Source organism: Ostrinia nubilalis, chromosome 8 (genome assembly GCF_963855985.1).
Source record: "Ostrinia nubilalis chromosome 8, ilOstNubi1.1, whole genome shotgun sequence".
Classification (NCBI taxonomy): Eukaryota; Metazoa; Arthropoda; class Insecta; order Lepidoptera; family Crambidae; genus Ostrinia; species Ostrinia nubilalis.
Window position 1 is genome coordinate 7,319,082 of NC_087095.1, and position 20,138 is coordinate 7,339,219.

The 20,138-nt window shown below is 35.4% G+C and overlaps 1 protein-coding gene across 1 annotated transcript; it reads right to left on the reverse strand.

Moving 5' to 3' along the window:
* Positions 1-1,193: 1,193 nt before the first annotated feature.
* On the reverse strand, positions 1,194-19,332 carry LOC135074177 (lachesin-like). The gene is made up of 9 exons (XM_063968480.1): positions 19,327-19,332; positions 18,231-18,438; positions 17,649-17,798; positions 11,313-11,441; positions 10,031-10,168; positions 8,053-8,202; positions 3,338-3,421; positions 2,002-2,091; positions 1,194-1,419 (listed from the first exon to the last, which is right to left on the reverse strand). Exons 1-9 carry the CDS (start codon positions 19,330-19,332, stop codon positions 1,400-1,402), a joined length of 975 nt encoding a protein of 324 aa, XP_063824550.1. The 3' UTR covers positions 1,194-1,399.
* Positions 19,333-20,138: the final 806 nt, after the last annotated feature.

Below are 20,138 nucleotides of genomic sequence, written 5' to 3' on the forward strand. Positions count from 1 at the left end.
GGCTTAGAAGTTTGATATTTTCACAGCTTAAAGGGACAATAGACCTGAGTATTTCATGTGAATTTCAGCTTGATACGTTCACGCGTTCTTGAGATAAAGGGTCTTGACAGACGGACGGACGGACAACAAAGTGATCCTATAAGGGTTCCGTTTTTTCCTTATGAGGTACGGAACCCTAAAAACTAATGGTGAATAAGATTTTTTTTTTAAGGTTTATATTATACTATAGAACGTATTCGAAGATTTTAAAAGATCAACTCGTGACTGTCAATTTGTGTGTAAAAACAATTTACCTTATCTTTACCACAGAATAATAATAATAGTACTACGTACAGAAGTTTTACTTCCCAAAGGTATTTAAAAAATGTATGCTCAATGTCATTAACAATATGGTGTAATTTAGCCTGTCTGAAGAGTCAAGCACCATTTTGTTGACAAACGTCAGTGATCGGCACTGCGCCGAAGCTATAGGGCTGACTTCGGTAAAATGATGTGACGTGAGGTGCCCAACTGCGGAAAATGGCGGAGGAAATACATGATTTAGCATGAATTATCATGAATAATATTAACTACTTATTGACCTCTCAGTGTCTTGAGGCAACTTAAAAAAGTACATTCTGTGTTTTTATTATTATTTAGGCAGTTAAATACTGCACAGTATTTAGTACACCATTTTCTTTATTTTCTTCCATCATACATAAGAATACGCGTGCGTGAGTCAATGTTCGCTCGTATGTGGGGCCTTGTCGAATAGTATCCTGTAGGTGGGCCATCGTGCGTGTTTTGGTTTCGATGTAAACTCGCGGAGATGAACAGGCCTGTCTTTACTAAGAAAGCAATTTGTGTAAAGTTTTATACTAAAATACATACTTATACTTACTGAAAGTTCAATTCCTATATACATGATACTCGTGTATACTCAAATGTATAGTACAGTAGTACACTCTAATATTCAATTAATGAAGTTTAATTATTCGTGCCATCTATTCTCTAACAACTTGTACAAACTTTCGGTAATTTGACTTTAGGGAGTGCTAATTGATTCATCAATACGTCGCTGAAACAAAAGACATACCTATACGCAATCAGAAACTACTTATTCGTGTTGAGTAATTACCACATTGTTCTACTTGAGTTTGTGCGAAAAAATATTTTGAAATAAAAAGCAATGACGTTCTAGCAACAATTTATTTAATTACAATTTTAATGACGGTCTATTCTTTGGCCACTGAGTTTGTTAAAAAATTGTAACAAAATATCCATAATGATGAATATACAGCGTGTTCATAGTTTTTGCACTTCACAGACTTTGGAAAGCCGTAACAAAGCAAACGCAGAGCACTGAAGACGAGGTTCGATGCCCGGCAGACCACATGGACCAGTGGTCTCCGCTCTCTGGTCACGAACTCGGTGAAAGATCTGTAAAAGCGATTTAATTACGATCTTACAAAAATTCTATTACAACTTTCATCGCCTTTTAAGATTTTGGCGAGTTGCCAAGGAACATTTTAGAGACTATAAACATCTGTGAGCAAAAGAAAACTACTTCTATAGACTTAAGTGTCTTAAAATTCACTAGAAAATTCTCGGCGTTTTCTACGATATATTTAGTAACAAAATTATAACTGCTGTTGAAATCAGTTATCTAAGAAGAAATAAAAATATCGCTTGCAATATTTAAAAGTAAAGGAAAAATATAAGAAAATAATAGGTGTAGGTAATAGACAAAATTTAATCAAAGAAACATGGCAAAGGGTTGGGAACGAGGAAAAACGCGGGGAAAATATAGAATGAGGGCCAGAATTGTTAGATTTGGATTGCGTTACCATTTTCACAAGTTATATTATGAATGAAACAAATTTTGTTCAATTCATTGTAGATTTGAAAAAGTTTTTTGTAAAAATGTGGAAGGATAACCTTTTTGGATTACAAAAAAAAAATCGTTAATCTGAACGCTTAGAATGAAGGTGTAGTCCCTAATAGGTAAATTCTTCGTCATACCCAAATTCTGCATTTGTTGTTGGCTGAGTACCACCACGACGTCATCCGAGAATGGCTCCGGCTCTTCTTCATTTAGCTCTAGCTCCACGTCTAGAGAACAAAATATTTGTTTTAACCTACAGTATCTAGGTATAAATGATATTTCACAATTTAATTACTCGCACTTTGCAATGTAACTTTTCATGAACATTTACGTCTACGGTGAAACTACGAACGCTACGAAGCATGGCATTAGCTACGAAAATTTCGTAGCTGTAATGCTACAGCGTTCGTAGTACTCGTAGCGTTTCAGTCGCTATCTAAATTGTAAAATTGTTTTAACGATAAATACCTATCATAATGGTAGGTACTTGTGCCAGTTATACTCGTATTATATTATAATTATTTTTTATACAGAGATTATAAATACACAAGAAAAATTATTTCTAAAATTGAATAAATGTTATAATAACGAAGCGCAAAGGTGACTGAGTTTCTTTCACCACTTCTTAGCGCTAGCTAGGTACTTAAGTAGGTACTTCACAGAAATGGTGGTAGGGCGAGCTATATTTGGGACGGGTGCAAGTACCCTAAAAAGGGCGCAACATTATCATTACTAAATAAAGAATTAGAGTAAGAATTTTCAATCACAATTTAATTTGAATCTGCACTCAATAATTGTTAATTCAGAAATCTGTCTAAATCGAGTTTTCAACGTTATTTCGCAACGAGCTTTGATCTAACCGCTACACACAAAGGCTTATTGGATATTCATTTTATTCGTAAGCACGTAAATACGAGATATTGTGTGTATGAGCAATTCGTATTCACAATCAATGTTTCATTGTATTAGCGTTGATGGGCCTTCGTACCAAAATAATATATTTTCTGATTCCCAAGGAAAAATATTACTGACCAAATGTTTTCCCAAGGTTAAGAAAATATCTAAAAGCTTAGAAGAGTTAAGGCGAAAGGCAAAAAGTACCTAATTAAATAAAATCAGTGTTCACTCGAATAGCACCGATGCTTCCAAATAAATGTAAAAAGAAGAAGATACCTAGCTGGAACGATTTCAACTAAAAAGAACAAGTGCAATCCTACTTGTGAATGTTCGTTTAATTTAAAATAGTTTTAAATAAAATTTGTATGTATGGCTAAAAAGTATTAGTGAACACATTACATTAAAGCGTCGCATGATGCTTATAATTAATATAATTAGGTAAGTATTACGTATCAAAAGTAACTAGTTACTACCAACTCAACTTCAAAAAGAAACATAACAGCATAGGTACACCATGAAATTACATCGTTAGCAAAATATTACAATGAAACTGTGAATGTTTGTCACACTACTTACATGGCAGCGTTGTGGCGACTGTCGTTTCACTCGTCGTGGGCTCCGTCGCTATCGTTGTGGTTGTCGAAGTCGTCGTAACAAGGGCTAAAATGAGAATGTACAATTAGGGTGAGTTGCACCATCTTACTTTAACTTTGACAAACATCAAAAATCTGTCAAACTCCATACAAAAAGCACCGGTTATTGTAATTGTAACGGTTAAAATAAGGTGGTGCAACTCAGCCTTAGTGTCTTATTACAAAATAAAGGTTCCGTTTTTTACTTTTGAGGTAATAATGATCTTAGGCTGAGTTACACCACCTAACTTTAACAGTAACTATACGATAATCGGTGTGTTTTGTATAGAGTTTGACAGATTTCTGACGTTTGTTAAAGTTAAAGTAAGACAGTGCAACCCAGCTTTAAAGTTTAGTTTTTTTCGTCACATTTACGAGTATTTTAACACACGCGTTTGCTGTCTTGCAATATGTACCTACATATTGAGTGTACTTGGGATATGTGAAGATATTTATGTTTTGTTAAAAAATGTGTTCTTGGTAACAATCAGATCCAGGTGTCAGGTAATCTTGTCCAGAAGGCTATTTACTCGTAGATTGAAGGCCTTATGATTGTTTGGTTCGGTAACACAAAGGAGGTTAAGGAATTCCTTTTGTTATACGAATATTGAGTATGTCTACTACTTGAGTAGGTCTAGGTATACAGTCAACAGCACATCAGACTATATTTTTTTTTGCAAATTAGCCCCAATTAGAACCACTTAAAATGCTACAGCGTTAAGCTTAATGTGTGTATTGTTTATAGTACCACAGAATAATAATAAGTACTACGTACAGAAGTTTTACTTCGCGAAGGTATTTAAAAAAATGTATGCTCAATGTCATTAACAATATGGTGTAATTTAGCCTGTCTCAAGAGTCAAGCACCATGTTGTTGACAAACGTCGGTGATCGGCACTGCGCCGAAGCTATAGGGCTGACTTCGGTAAAATGATGTGACGTGAGGTGCCAAACTGCGGAATATGGCGGAGGAAATACATGATTTAGCATGAATTATCATGAATAATATTAACTACTTATTTACCTCTCAGTGTCTTGAGGCAACTTAAAAAAGTACATTCTGTGTTTTTATTATTATTTAGGCAGTTAAATACTGCACAGTATTTAGTACACCATTTTCTTTATTTTCTTCCATCATACACAAGAATACGCGTGCGTGAGTCAATGTTCGCTCGTATGTGAGGCCTTGTCGAATAGTATCCTGTAGGTGGGCCATCGTGCGTGTTTTGTTTTCGATGTAAACTCGCGGAGATGAACAGGCCTGATAGTACTACGTTGATGTAAGGTAATTTAGTAGGTAATTACCATTTGTAAATAAGAGATAATGAGCCTTTAATTAAAATAAATAAGTATGGTCGATTAAGATGCGAGTAACAACAGGCTCCTAACAATATTTTCTATTCGCAACCGAAGAGGAAATGCTTTTAATTAACATTGTTAGTAGCTCCGTGGACCCAACACCTTAATTAATTAAACCACAATTTATTTATTTATTTATTTATTTGAACACCAACAAGGTTACATTGAGGCTTCACAAAAGTAACTATTAATTGGATATATTATTTTAGTAAAAGCTGTCGGGCTAATTTTTAAGAGAATTAATTTTGTTCCGTGACGGGAAATGGATGGAGCATTTTCCGTTATAGACTGGAGCTAAAAAGGAATGAATTTTAATTATAATGAGATGAGCTTAAATTTCATAGTCAGTAATTCGCTTACTAGTCCAGTCAATGAATGCCTTAACGACGGTGTAGAGAGAAATCCATGGAACACAATTTCTGACCTCGGGACTTTATTTAGCCTAGTTAGGTGGTGAACATAGCAAAAGTCCCCGCCCTTAGCCCTTGAGCCGGCGGGGAGAGGGGGGTTTAAAGGTACCACTTTTTGGTTTTTCGCTTAATCCTCGGAAACTATGCGTCCTAGTGACATGACTACTATGAACCAAAAAAAGCTTATTCAATTTGCTACAGGTGAGACAGTCAAGTTTTTCTATATCTTGTATAGTTTTCGCGGCATCTGCTCTAGAAGGTCTGTAAAATTGGAAATTTTATTGTTGTCTTACATGTTCCTTTCAGGAGAAAATCGACTAAATCAACATTGAGCAAACACTATAGACATGCGGGAGCATGTTAAGCCTAGTTCCATGGAGGGGACTGCACCGTGCGTATATTTAGACGAACCAATTAGAGCCACTTTTGACTCCTCATCATTCAAAAACTACTGTGCATTAACACTTCAAATTTGGCTCATGTATTGAGACTTGCAAGATGTACATCAGCTTCAAATTTCATAAATATACCTCAAACGGTTATTTAGGTATTGACGTTCAAAAATCGATATTTAGAGCACTACTATCTATCTATCACATGTGAAATGTTAAAATTTACTGGTTTTTTATTTGTTCCTTTGTATTTACATAACTACCTTTCTGGATGGCAAATTTGAACCTTCGAGGTCATCTGGAAGTGGTTAGAATTTGGTCTATAGGTCAGACATGTAGATTTTTGGACGTCAATATCTAAAGAACCGTTTGAGGCAGATTTATGAAATTTGAAACTGATGTATATCTTGTAAGTCTCAACACATGAGCCAAATTTGAAGTGTTAATGCACAGTAGTTTTTGAGTGATGAGGACTCAAAAGTGGCTCAAAGTGATTCGTTTAAATATACGCACGGTGTAGTCCCCTCGCTGGAACTAGGCTTAACATGCTCCCGCATGTCTAGAATGATTGCTCAGTGTTGATTTAGTCGATTTTCTCCTGATGGGAACATGTAAGACAAAAATAAAATTTCCAATATTACAGACCTTCTAGAGCAGATGCCGCGAAAACTATACAATAAATAGAAAAACTTGTCTATCTCATCTGTAGCAAATTGAATATGCTTTTTTTGGTCCAAAGTAGTCATGTCACTAGGACGCATAGTTTCCAAGGATTAAGCGAAAAACCGAAAAGTGGCACCTTTAAACCCCCCTCTCCCCGCCGGCTCAAGGGCTAAGGGCGGGGACTTTTGCTATGTTCACCTCCTAACTAGTCTAAATAAAGTCCTGAAGTCAGAAATTGTGTTCTACAGTTTTCCATCTATAATGCTTTATTGACTGGACTATACTGAATTCGTATAGTTTGAGGAAGTGATAGTTGATACTGCCGAGAATAATTTTACTGTGAAATACGAAAGATACCTATATTTTACATGAAGTAAGCATAATAGTACAATCACTACATAAATCAACTAGGTACATAGCGAATTTTCATAATGGATTTTGAACGTTATGATGGCTCATAAAATAATAAGAAAGTAATTGTGCGGACGATTGTACTACCTAAATTAAAGAGTTAATATCGTATAAGAAAACTAAGAACAATTATCTAGACACACTTCAATACTAATTTCTGAGTAATATTATTACCAGGATACTGGAAATTATGCTCAGAATATAAGTGCATGCTAAATTGAATATGGACGACAGCTCGTGTATCAGGCGCTCTCAACTTTGTTTATTATACTGATGTTCACAGCAGCGCCAACCATAATAATATTTCGTAGAAACTAATACGTCATACTTTTAGCTCCGTGACTCCGTGAGCCATTTGCTAGGAGTACAATAAAAGATGTTAATATAACATCACTGAAGAAAACTTTAAGAGCTCTGAATAACATTGTATTTAAAACAAAACTTAAAATAAAAGTTCATAAAATGAGCCTATATCAATATTTGAAAACGCTACTCATGAAATATGCAAAATCTAGTTAATGAAGTAAATTCTGATTACATTTTAGGTCTATACTTACTTAATATTTTCTGAAATAATTTTATTGGATAGTAAATGGCCATTTAATTGAACCCTAATTATGAAGACTACGAGTTTAAAATTAGCTTTCCATATTTCAAGCCAACATGTAAAGGCTATTTCATAAATTACATAAGTGGAGTTATAATAAGTCAATGGTAACTATAAATTGGATAGAAGAGCGCGATAAACAATATTAGCGTAGCAGATTCGACTCTCAGAAATACTCATAATATTATGTGACATTACATACTTCATTAATACAAGTAGGTATAGTAAGTAATCCTCGCTAATAGCATTTGGAAATCTTATAAGTACCTACTCGTAAATTATTAATATTGCCGTCTAACACAAAAAACCAAATCTTCCATCCATAGACCTCGTTTGAGTAGATTTTTGTATTGAAAGGTGAAAAGGTACTTGGTAAAATTACCGAAGCAGCTCAGTGACTGTTCAGTTTATCTTTATCATATTTATTTACAAACAAATATATAATATTAGTCTTTACGTTAAATGCATGCTGTGTTTGCCTGTAATTAGTTAATACATTGAACATGTACCTATTCTTGTCAAGATTTATACAATTGTATTGGTGTAATTAACTGTTGGTGAACCAAATAAATAAAATAAAATAAAATAACTCATTCGCTACTAGGTACTGCCACTATCTTCAAATGTGATTCAACCTGTCAGTGTGTAGAAAAAGATCAGCTTATGATTACTTATGATAGAGACCTTGGATGTCGTAAAGGGCGACTGAGAGGCAATTAGCTATCTGGCCAGCGCGGGGGAGTGCAGGTCAAGCCTCTGGTAAATTAGAGAGAATGACCTGATGATGATGATCATGATGATGATGAATAAAACTTACTGTAAAGTGTGATGTCGTCTCTAGCGCTGCCGAGCGGGTTGTCAGCATTGCAGTGGTAGGCCCCGATGTCCTCCCGAGACACGTTCCATATCCGCAGCGCTGCAGTGTGCTTGTATCCTTGCGACGTCATGCTTGCCTGGTACTTTGTACCTATTATACGGGGTTATTTGTAACTATGGAATGTTTCCAGCTATTGATAAACTCCCTGATAGCCTATTGGGATCTTTTGACAGAATCTTTTGATAGAATTATGCAAGTTTTCACCATCAATCCTTAATTTTTAATTGACCCCTATGAAAACAAAATTCCTGTTGTGTTGCCATAGGGGTCACATAAAAATTAGGAATTGATGGGGAAAACGAGAATAATAATCTCCAGTAATTAACAACAACCTTTATTTTTTAAGTAGCGTTATATCGTTATTACCAAAAGACGTCACAGCTGGACAAAGGCCTCTCCAAAAAATTTCCACAACGACCAGTCCTCCGCTACCCGCATCCAGGTGCTTCCCGCGACCATCTTAATAGCGTGATAAGTCTATCTGACTTTATCAGAAACTGGTGAAACTAGCCCTAAGTAAGAAATACTTCAAATATATTCAAATAAATAAGAATTACATCAAACGCATTCACTAGTGAGCGCGTTTATAAAATGTATGAAAATTTTAGTTTTTGAAAGTTTCCCGTTAGGGGCGCTGTACAATCCGTCATACATTTAATGACATTTTTTGACGCGCGTGAGCGCGTTTGAAAAAATCTCACACTAGGCCCTCTGATTAGTTAACAACATAAAGCCTTTAATTTGACTTTCACTAGAAAGGTTCATCTGTATTTTGTGAACCTTGAAAGTTTTGCATTTTAGTGATTTTAGTATAGGCAAGCGTATCAAAAGATTTCTTAGAAGTAGGTATACCTACCCAATCATTGAACTTAATTTACATTGCTCACCACGTATATTCGTGAATATACTTGGAATGGAATAAGCAGTTCGTTGGCATTAGGTACACCTATCTGATTACTTATCTGAAAGTTCACTCGTCCATTTTAATGGTTTCAGATATAAAAAATCTTAGATAATAAGTAATAAGAATGAAAGATGAAAAGTGTGCAAAAAATACATCATGTAGGTAGGTACTACCTACGTAAAAAGTTGGTTTCCTTTTAATATCACCCACATGTAAACACATTTTATTTATCCATAATACCTTTGAAGGAATAGAGATCAAATATTTCCTGCGTAAGCGACATACATTTCTTTCTACACATTAATACCCACCCACAGCCTCCATCTTTTCTTATAAAGACACGCTTACCGTCGATATTATATTGGTAGAGGCTTTAGGTCTACCATTTCACTCGGTAGTAGCACCAATATGTGATGGAGATGAGATTTCCGAGGTGTAGTTTATATTTAGCACACAATTTTTTACATTGAATTAGGTAAGTAAGTCAATCTGTCATGAGTAAAATTTTCTTTCAGTAGGTAAATGATGTCGCTATTTTGCATCTTAGTTATTTATCTATTCTGATTTTAAAGGGATTTATAATAATTATAACGAAGAATAGAAGAAATACATTTGGTGTTTTTCGAAAAGAAAATGATCTAACTAATAACTGGCTTCATAAACTCACAATCATGAACGTGATTAAAGAAAACCTTCAAGTTTGTTACCGAAGAAAAAATAAGGCATAGATTGAGGTACCCACCTCAATCTCGATTCTATGCCTTATTATATTATAGCTAGGTAGCTATCAAACAAAAATATAAACAATACCTAAGTAGGTACTATACAAAAAAGCTCTTACAGATCGCTGTGGCGGATTCGTTCGAAACGAAACTTTACAAGTGAAAATAGAACCCTCTGGGAAAGTGTAAAGATTTTTTATTTTTTGTCAGAGGTGCCAAAGTATAAGAGCGATGAGGTATGAGTATTTTTCCTCCGAGTCTCAGGGGACAAGGATTACAATATCTCACCTACCGTTTTGAAGTCTTTTGCCATCAATATGTGTCCAGAAGACCGCGGGCGGAGGATTCGATTCCATCGTGCAGCGTAAAACTACAGGATCCCCAAGGTAGCCACCGATCATCTTGTGTGTGGCCCGAACGGACGGTTTACCTGGGAAATGAAATATTCATTAGTTCACAGACTGGGTAAGAGACTTGGGTCTAAACCCTAATTTGGTATGTATCGTAAGCACATAGCCAAAATGTTCTGTTCGACTATTTAGACCTAAGTGGGTCTCTAGCGACAAAAAGGGAAACTTGGGTTATACTCGTGGTTCGCGCGAATATTATTTTTGATTTGAAATTCTTCGGGTTGAATCTGTTTATAAATGGAGTAAGGACTGAGTTTAGTCGGTAAAGATGCCCTTGAAATTGTGTGTAATGAATGTGAAAGTACGGATTAACAAATAATGTTCCCAAACACATAAAGAGAGAGAAAAAATACATATAAGTAGTCACGTGTACCCAGAGGCTTAGCAAAGCTCTTTTTCGGTCCCTTTTTCTTTGTTCCGTTTTTGTTTGAAAACAAGCGGGTTTCATATTGTTTTGTCATTGAAGAGTACTTAAGTATCTATAATGGTGTCGAATTTAAGGTAACCTACTCACATGTGAAAATGAATATTTGTTGGTTAATTGTAGTATAGAGTAGTATACAAGTACATATACAGTCTGATGTTACTCTTTTTTTAGACTTTATACGTCGTAAAGTGCATGACACAAGGCTTAGCAACTTTGTAGAGCTTCGCTCCGTTTTCATAGGAATAATGTAATGTTGTGCTACTCTTGTGACACTTGTGATAAAAGCAAGGATCGTTGATAAACACATTATTCTAATTAAATTTTTTTTCTAGATGCATTGTGTTGTAAGTATCTGTTTAAATAATGAAGTAAACAGAAAACAAGGAACTTTACTAATGACCATATTATCAATGTTTTAAAAACATATCGATTAATCACATCGATGTCCTCATAGCCCTTTCAAGAAAAGTATCACGCCATTCATGGTAATACAGAGTTAAGCCGTATTAAATACAGATAACGCTAGTCATGTTCTTGGTGTGTAGTGTGATAGGGACATAAATAGGTCCAGAACAGTTTAGAAAGGATGTAAATTAGTAACAAACTATACGGGGCTATTCCCAACTCTCGTTCCCACCGCTGCAACTCCTGTGTAGCCAGGATACTTATACAGCTTGACCGCCATAAAAAACACAACCAATGGAGTAGTAACAAACTATAGTAAGAAGTGCACTTACATAGGACGTGCAGCAGTATCCTCTTGCTAACGGACGGCGGCACGCCATTGGTGGCGATACATAGAAAGGCCCCGTTCAGTTCAGGGCGGACGTCGGTCATATTCAACCAAACACCGCTCCATTTGCTCACTAAAAACATATTGGTATGTCACCTCGCCTCATTATTAAATTAGCTATAGGAACAAAACACAAACCAAACAAAATGCAGACAACGCGACTCTTGGGATAGGATATATACTAGGGTGGAGCACGGTTGTATGGGAAAAATTTTTTTTTTAGTTTCGAAGTTCTAATAGGGGGGGATTTGTGCCTTATATGAAAGTATAAATAACTGTAATTTTTTATCCCATTTAATGAATATCTTCTGCCTCCGCAGTGACTTCAAAATTTTAAAATTTTATTTAAAGTTGAAAGTCGTCTAAGGTGAAATATTGCGCTCTATTTATTAGTAAGAAGGTATTAAATAACAGATAATTTATAGATTAGATATTTACTAAGGTAATATAACAAGAAATACATACAAGAATTAGATAAATTACTTTAATTATTATGCCTGAAAATCCTTTTTTAATCAAAATTTAGGCATCACGTTTCGCGATTCCAACTTGACTTTTATTGCACCTTATTAGTGACTTTCTGGATGCAGTGAGAAATAGAATCTTTGATCGTAATCTTCACAGGTCCCTCAACAGCTTGAGTGAGGTAGAGAAGCGTTAAAACAAAGGTTTGCTCTCACCACCAGATTTGACAATGTGCTGAATTTCTTAGTCAAATAAATATCTCAAAAGCGCCTGTTCGGTTAAGTAAAATAAATCAATATATAAAATAGCATTAAAGTGTATCACTGGTATTTAAAAAATTCTAGGTATTGAAGGGTAACTCGTACTGTGTGACTTTAGTATGCGACGAGCGGCCAGCTCTCTGACATCGTAAGAAGACTGCTATCAGGATACTCGTAATAGCTTTTTCTCCGGGTAACTAGTTCTTTAATCTTTCATAGGGTATCTGGCAGAACTCTCGAGGCCATAATTATTTTAAACAGATGACGGGTGCCATCTTTGCATGATGGTTTTGTTCTTAATCAAAAACCAGGACGAAGCATAGACTTTAACCACAATAGTAGCCAGAGGTATCAAAATTTCTATTGGATTTTAAGTTCCTACAATACAAACGTAGTATTCGGTACGCTCGTGTGATCTAACGGGCATGTTACAATTCACCAGGAGAAATTATTGCGAGATTTTGTGAAAATACGCCTAATTACCGCCGAAGCAATTTTATGCAAGTTCTGCTGATCAGTACTCAGATAATTGGCCATTTCTGATCACATTTGTCCTTCAATTTGTTCAAATTTATAGATAGGCAGTTTCTCACATGTTTCCAGAGCTTTTCCAGTAGACTATCTGACAAAGACGCGAGTCGCGAAAAGGGCCAGAAAAATTATCTTCTCGCGCTCCCTCACTGCCCTTATTAAAATTATAAACCCAAAGCCTGGCTTTTTTTGTGTATTTTACATTGAAAATATAGCATATCAGTAAACGATTTGTGATAAAAAAAATAGTATTTTTATTTAAATATTGCACAGATATGTGGCGCCTAAGTGAGGTCTAAAACCAACTTTTTTTATAAATTCAGTGTCGATGCGGAGGCAGTTACTCTAAACCGAATTGATTTATATTTTGCATGACTTCATTTAAGCCCTAAAGGCACAAAATTTTGACTATTACATTACAGTTATCTGAAAAAAAAATTTTCGCTCCACCCTAATATATACCTAGGGTGATTGCTACAGTTATTGGCCCTTTAAGAGCGTTGTGTAAGTTAACTTGTGTAAAATGTAACAAAAACTCGACTTTTGTTTACTTTTTATATTTTATTATGAGAAAACAATATTGCTGCTATTTAAGCTAGTACCTATTTGGTGTTATACGATAAGAATTACAATAATAATTTTAAAAATATCAGAGATCACATTAAATTTAGCTATTGGCCCCAAAAACACAGTAATTGGCTCCTAGAAGTACAGTTATTAGCCACCGAAAAAACCCATAAAAATCACTGAAACTTCACACTTTGTAATCCTAACTCATTTTGTCTTTCCTTAAGATTAGCTAAGAATTCGTCATCAGTATCACTCTTATCGATTTCTTCATCTATCTCATCATCGTCAGTACATTCAGTAACATTGTAACAATTGTGACAAAGATAACTGTCTCCTTCTTCTTCAGTAATATGCTGTTGCACAAGATTTATGAAAGACACGGTGACATTCAGAGCATACTAAAAGTCTATTTTTTATGAGCTTTTTGCAAATATTACAGATTTATTATTGTTTTGATACAGATACATTATTCTTACTTTTTTTATTTTAGCAGTTTTCTTTTCTTCGGCTTTCCGTTTTCTGTCCTCTCTTTTTTGTTCTCTTTCAATTTCCGTTCCCTTTTTTCTTTCTTGAGGATTTCTTTTTCTTAAGCTTTTTCTTCCAGAATCCTCTGATAATTCTGGCCTGATATGTGAAACGGTAATCGCGATATATTTCTCTTCCCTTTTCGAGTTGGCTCTTGGGGAATCCGTAGAAAGTCCTCCACAAATCAATAAAAATAGTTATTGGCCGTGCATAAGTGTCAGTAATTGGCCCCCCGGCTAATTACTGATCCTAATAGGTTAGGACGTTAGTATTTTAATAGCAAATATTAAAGGGTTAAATTAACTTAATCTTGAATAAAAATACAATAAAAGTAAAATTTAATTATTGGCCACCCATGGCCAATAACTGAAATAAATTGAAACGTGGTATAGTTATTGGCCGGTATAATTTTAAAGTTATTTTATTCCAAAACAAAGTAACTTAATCTATTTACATAAGCTACCATTTATCTCTTTACAAAAAAAAACAGTAAAATTACTATAACAAGCAAAAACAATTAAATTACGAACAATATTCATAAATATTTACCTTAAAATTTTGACAAGCATGCGGCTACTCGGACGACTCGTTGTCGAAAGAAAGCTTCTGCTGTTTAGAGTGCCATCTGTTCTTACTCTGACATACTACATTGGACAGCGTATTGCTCAGAGAAAGTATTTGTGTCTCTTTTCCACTCTTAATAACGTACATATGCTTGTTTATTTTTATTTTAGCCAAGGTGGCCAATAACTATGTACAGGCCAATTACTATAGCAATCACCCTATATGAAATCGAGGACGTAAAATAAAACCGACTCCAAAAAACAAACACTAAAAAGTAGAAAAATAATTACCTACTAATTACTTATTTATTAGGACGAATTAATATTTATGTTATACCATGATTGATACTTCTGGAGTCGGTGCCAAGATTATGAAACGTGTGAAGTTTGCTTGCACCGACTCCAAAAGTATCAATCATGGTATAACATAAATATTAATTCGTCCTAATAAATAAGTAATTAGTAGGTAATTATTTTTCTACTTTTTAGTGTCTGTTTTTTGGAGTCGGTTTTTTTTTTTTTTATAAAAATTTACTTATTTCTTGCTTTTTAGTTAACTAATTATAACCTTGATGTTACCACTGAAGGTAGGCAGTACATTGAGACTATATTCTTCATGTCAAGTGTAAAATAATATTCCCTACAAAATACAGGTTATCATATCGGCAACCTAAAAAGACCTTAAACCGTCAGCCTACCTTAAAAACATGAAAGAATACAACTGTGGGTCTATTGTACCTATAATATTTAAAAAATTATCCTCCCACTCCTAAGCGTTAAGGAGTTGTACCTACCATGACCAGTTCATCATGATGAGATGATGACTATCTGATGCAAACACTTGAATAAATTTAGAAACTATAGTTATCTATAAAATTAAAAGAATTATCCTCCAACTCCTAAGCATTAAGGAGTTGTACCTTCTATCATCACCTCATCAATATGAGATGATGATTTCCAGGAGCAAATACTTGAATAACTTAAGAAAAATTTTGAAATACGATATACGTGCCTATAAAATTTGAGGGTTGCCCTCGATTTCCCTAGGATCCCATCATCAGATCCTGACTTGGTGACAATGGGACCACCTCAGAATCGAACAAAAAAAGAATTTTGAAAATCGGTCCACAATTGACGGAGTAATCGGTGAACATACATAGAAAAAAAAACATACATACAGTCGAACATATAACCTCCTCCTTTTTTGAAGTCGGTTAAAAATACGACGTTCTTCTAAGCTCATTAAATAAATAAGAAATTACTTCTTTAACGTATCGATAAAGTGAAACTTCAGACACGATTTGTAGTAACAGGTACGCGATACATTTGTATTACCTAAGGCCAAAATTCAGGTAACTTTCAGGTAAGATTTCACGAATTTCAGCTTCCCATATCCTTCCATGTTGAAATCCAAACAGAGTGTCTGAAATTGTTTTTATTTGTATAAATATGCTACTCTATTAGAATACCCCGAAACTTTAATTATAGGCCGGCAACGTTTTTGCTTACCCTCCAAAAGGGAGATTCGCCCTCTTGGTGTTTCAAGTTCAGTATTCAATACCATTTATTACAAGGGGTTCGGCGCCTTGTCATACGTGTGCTAACATAGTATTAAACTTTTTTGTTTTGGTACAGTTCGGATCACGTTAAGAACAAAGGGATAAAGTTGTCGTTGGAATAAAACAAATTAGTTACAAAAGAAACTTTTCACTGGCACGGGTGTGCGGCACTTTTCTTTGGGACTTAAGGATATTTTTAAGCTCAGACAGGTATCGCTAACGGGAACTCATAGGGGAGAGTTCGGTATATTGTACCGCCGGGTAAATTGTACCACCCTCATATTTCGTAAAGTATTTATTGAATGTCTGTAATTGCAACACTCAGCGATACTCAACTAAAATCAATTAATATCGGCCATGTGGTTTTTGCCGTGACAACAAACACGTGTGTTTTATTTTGAAAAGTATTTTTTCATTGTTTTCAAGTAACTTTTGACAATACATATTTAGTTTGTAATTTTGTTAAATTTAATCACAGGGTGTTTCTAATATATTATTTAGAAGCGTAAATTAGTGTGGATTACAATTATTTGAAACATTTTTCGGTATTTATAAGCTATATTTTTTACCGATTTTTTACAATTTAGCCGACTAGGTGATACTAGTCGGCTAAATTGTACCACATCAAGTTGTATGGAACTTTACCAAAGGATTTTGAATTTTTTTTTAGTAAATCATATTTTGAAGTTATAATAGCGTAGTTATGTTTGACTAACAATAAATGAAAGCAAAAGACTGGCAAAGTAGATTAGGTACAAGTGTGCGTTACGATAATTGAAATTACAAAACTTGTACTCAAAATCGTGATAACGTGTAAAACAATATGGATTGTCTATGTTATTACTACTGTTCCTTTTCGTTTCCTAATTTGTTAAGAATGTATCGTATAATATTTTGCCCTAGTTTTTTTATAGGCTTGAAATTTATTAAAATCCAATTTAGTAACCCTGTGGTACAAATTATCGAACCGGTTGGCTAAATTGGACCGAAGCTCTGAACTCGTACTTTGTTGATTTGTGCTAAATATACAACAATCATGTTAATTAATACTTATGAAATAGTAAGTTGAATAATGTATCTTTTATTATATACCATGGACATTAGCAAAAACAAAAGAAAACTATGTGTAAAATGGGATTGAAAAAAACTGGTCCAAATTAGCGGACTCTCCCTTATCAGCTGGTTTTTTGACTATTGAACTATTTATAAAGTAAGTAAAGGTATGCCCAATAAAAGACGAATAACATTTCCAGATGCTGCAGTCTTTGACCGGAGAATCATCTATATATATAAACTAGCTTTCCGCCCGCGGCTTCGCCCGCGTGGAATTTTGTCTGTCACAGAAAAACTTTATCGCGCGCGTCCCTGTTTCAAAAACCGGGATAAAAACTATCCTATGTTCTTTCCCGGGACTCAAACTATCTCTATGCCAAATTTCATCAAAATCGGTTGCGAGGTTTAAGCGGGAAAGCGTAACAGACAGACAGACAGACAGAGTTACTTTCGCATTTATAATATTAGTTGGGATAGTTGGGAAGAAAGTCGTGTTAGTTACTCCACTTATAACTCAAGAACGGCTGAACCGATTTAGCTGAAAATTGTCAGGGAGGTAGTTTAGAGCCAGGAGAAGGACATAGGATACTTTTAATCCCGTTCGAAATAAAAAAAAATTCTGCTTATTTATTGCCATTAAGGCGGAACAAAGTTCGCCGGGTCAGCTAGTTTGTTATAGCGATTAATACTGCCTATCTATGTTATTAATGTATCTCCATCATCTTGTGCTTGTGAACCAAAATATTTTATTTACCATTCTGAAGTCCAACTCGGATTTGTGCTGAGTCTTCTCTCCTCCAGGTGATGGTGGGAGGAGGAGTGCCAGAGGTGGCACAGTGTAGAGTGACGTTGTCTCCTTCCCGCACCATCACCTCGCTGCTACTGCTGGTAATGTCTGGTGGAACTGGTGGAGAACGAATGAGATAGCAAATTGCCTGCCTTTACATAGGTGACAATGCAATTTCGCCATCGCATCACGAAGCAAAATAGACGTAGCGAAGTTATAACGGAAGCTTTATCTAGCCACATCGCATTATTAATAAACAGAATATTGTACCGAAGTAAATTAAGATATAATCAAGAAGGAACCTTTAGTCTCACTATCGAATCATTGGATTCTGATTTACAGTCAGCCTATGTACTTACTTTAATTAAAATAAATTAAAATAGTAAGACAAAGACACAGTTTAAAATCTTAATTATAATCGCCCCAACATAAATATTGGAGATATTTTGTCTGTACTTTGAACGAGTACCTACATTTATTTAGCCAGCCAATGATATTAGTAACACTAACGTCAATGCATTATGTATTTCAAACATAAATTTTACATACCATAAACTTGTAGGTGGTGCGTTTGCGTGATCATTGGCTCGGTATTAATTTGGCACATGTAGTGGCCCCCGTCTGAGAGCCGCACGTCTCTGAGAGTGAGGGCCCACGCCTGGGGGTCCCCGCGGGTCACGCTCACCCGATGGTTCTTTGTTATCACATGCGGACCTATGGTTAGAATGGTTTGGGTGTCCACGCGTAACCATGCCACCTGTTGACGGAAAAATAAGTATGTAGGTAAAATTATTTATAAATTATACAGGCTTGTTTTAAGCCTCTCTGTTTTCATTTTAATGAGTCTCTTAGACTTACGCGGAAGAACAACAAGATAAGATATCACTAAGTAAACTTTTAACAAGTAAATTAGAGCCACTTCCTGCCATATCCTCTTTGCAATCTTCAAAGACTTCAATAGATTCCACCCTTTTAAGTTAATTACTCAGTCGATGTTTGTCAGATGTGAACGATTAGCGTTCAGCGTTGTTCACCCAGCACAAAGGCACAATAGCACAGGACCAGAATCAAGTATTCCGACAACAAAAGCGGTGCTACCTTCTCGCTAAATTTCCTCAGCTCCGTGCATGTTTTATGGCTCGAGCGATTCATATTTTGCAGAATCTGGGACCTGCGGAATTATTGCTCGAGTTCATTGCGGTGTGAAAATATGATAAGTGGTTGCCAAAATGGCTTAACGTGCATTTCTTATGACATTCGCGTCAGAAACACCCGCGGTACAATTATTTACATTTTGATATGATAAGGAGGCTGAATTTTGAACTATACACATGATTTTATCAAAAAATTACAACTTAGCAATTTTCATCGCACCGCTTTGAACCCAACCCGAGATCCTATCAAAAGCTCCATTGATAGCGGTAACGAAATGATCGACCTATTGAATTTACGAGATGGTTTTTTGCGCACAATTTATAGCTAAATCGGATCCTGTAAAATCTGGCTTTAATAAAGGAAACGTGATTTCAGATTACTTGCTGACGACAAGGGTTTGGAAATAAAACATGGAGTGGAATTGGCAGTGAACATTGAACAATGGTTCTACATTTAGCAAAGCCTGTTGCCTTAAATGGAGTAACTTTACCTTCATAATTGCTCTTCTAAGGGACAAATGTGCCAACACTTTGGCTTAATATTTACGAGTGTGGGGATTTCTCTGTAGGAGGAACCTTTCCTAAGAGAGGGTGTACCGCTTTGAATGGAAACGCATTACTGCGGGAAATGAATTATGGAAACTATTAGTCTTGGTAATGGGACACGTAAATAGACAAGCTGAGTCTGCCTCTAACACCCTAAATGGGCACCGGTGTAACGGAATTACTTGGGAGGCGTTGTTACGCTTCATCGCATTCTTTGAGTGAAGGCTTTAAAATGGAACTCTTTACCCAATCGACTGGTTTAGATCGCATGAAAATTAAAGTGTACACAAAGTCCTGTGTGCGTTTATTTAGCTCACATAGGTCTAAATGTGAATTGTTATTTATCTAACAACCGACCGACTGACGTGTTTTTGCCTATCTGTAGTTCGATACTTGAATAAATATTTACCTTATATTTGTGCAAGTTTTCTACTCGACACGAGAGCGTCGCGTCTCTACCTTCGACCACGGTTACGTTAGTGCTGGTTCCCATGAACTTCGGCTCATCTGCAGCATAAAAATGTTAAGTTGCATGACTTGTTCGTTTCGGATAAATAGTCTAAAGATTGGACTATGTATCCGAAACGAACTGTAGACTCTAAACATGATTTATGTAAAAGAGAAAAAAATATTTTTGCCTTCTATTAGTAGTACACTTATTTACATGTCGTGGCAGTCTTTAGAGCCATTATGTGGTGTTGCCTTACTAGAAGGCAACACCACATAATGGCTCTAAAGATCACATAATCTATATATA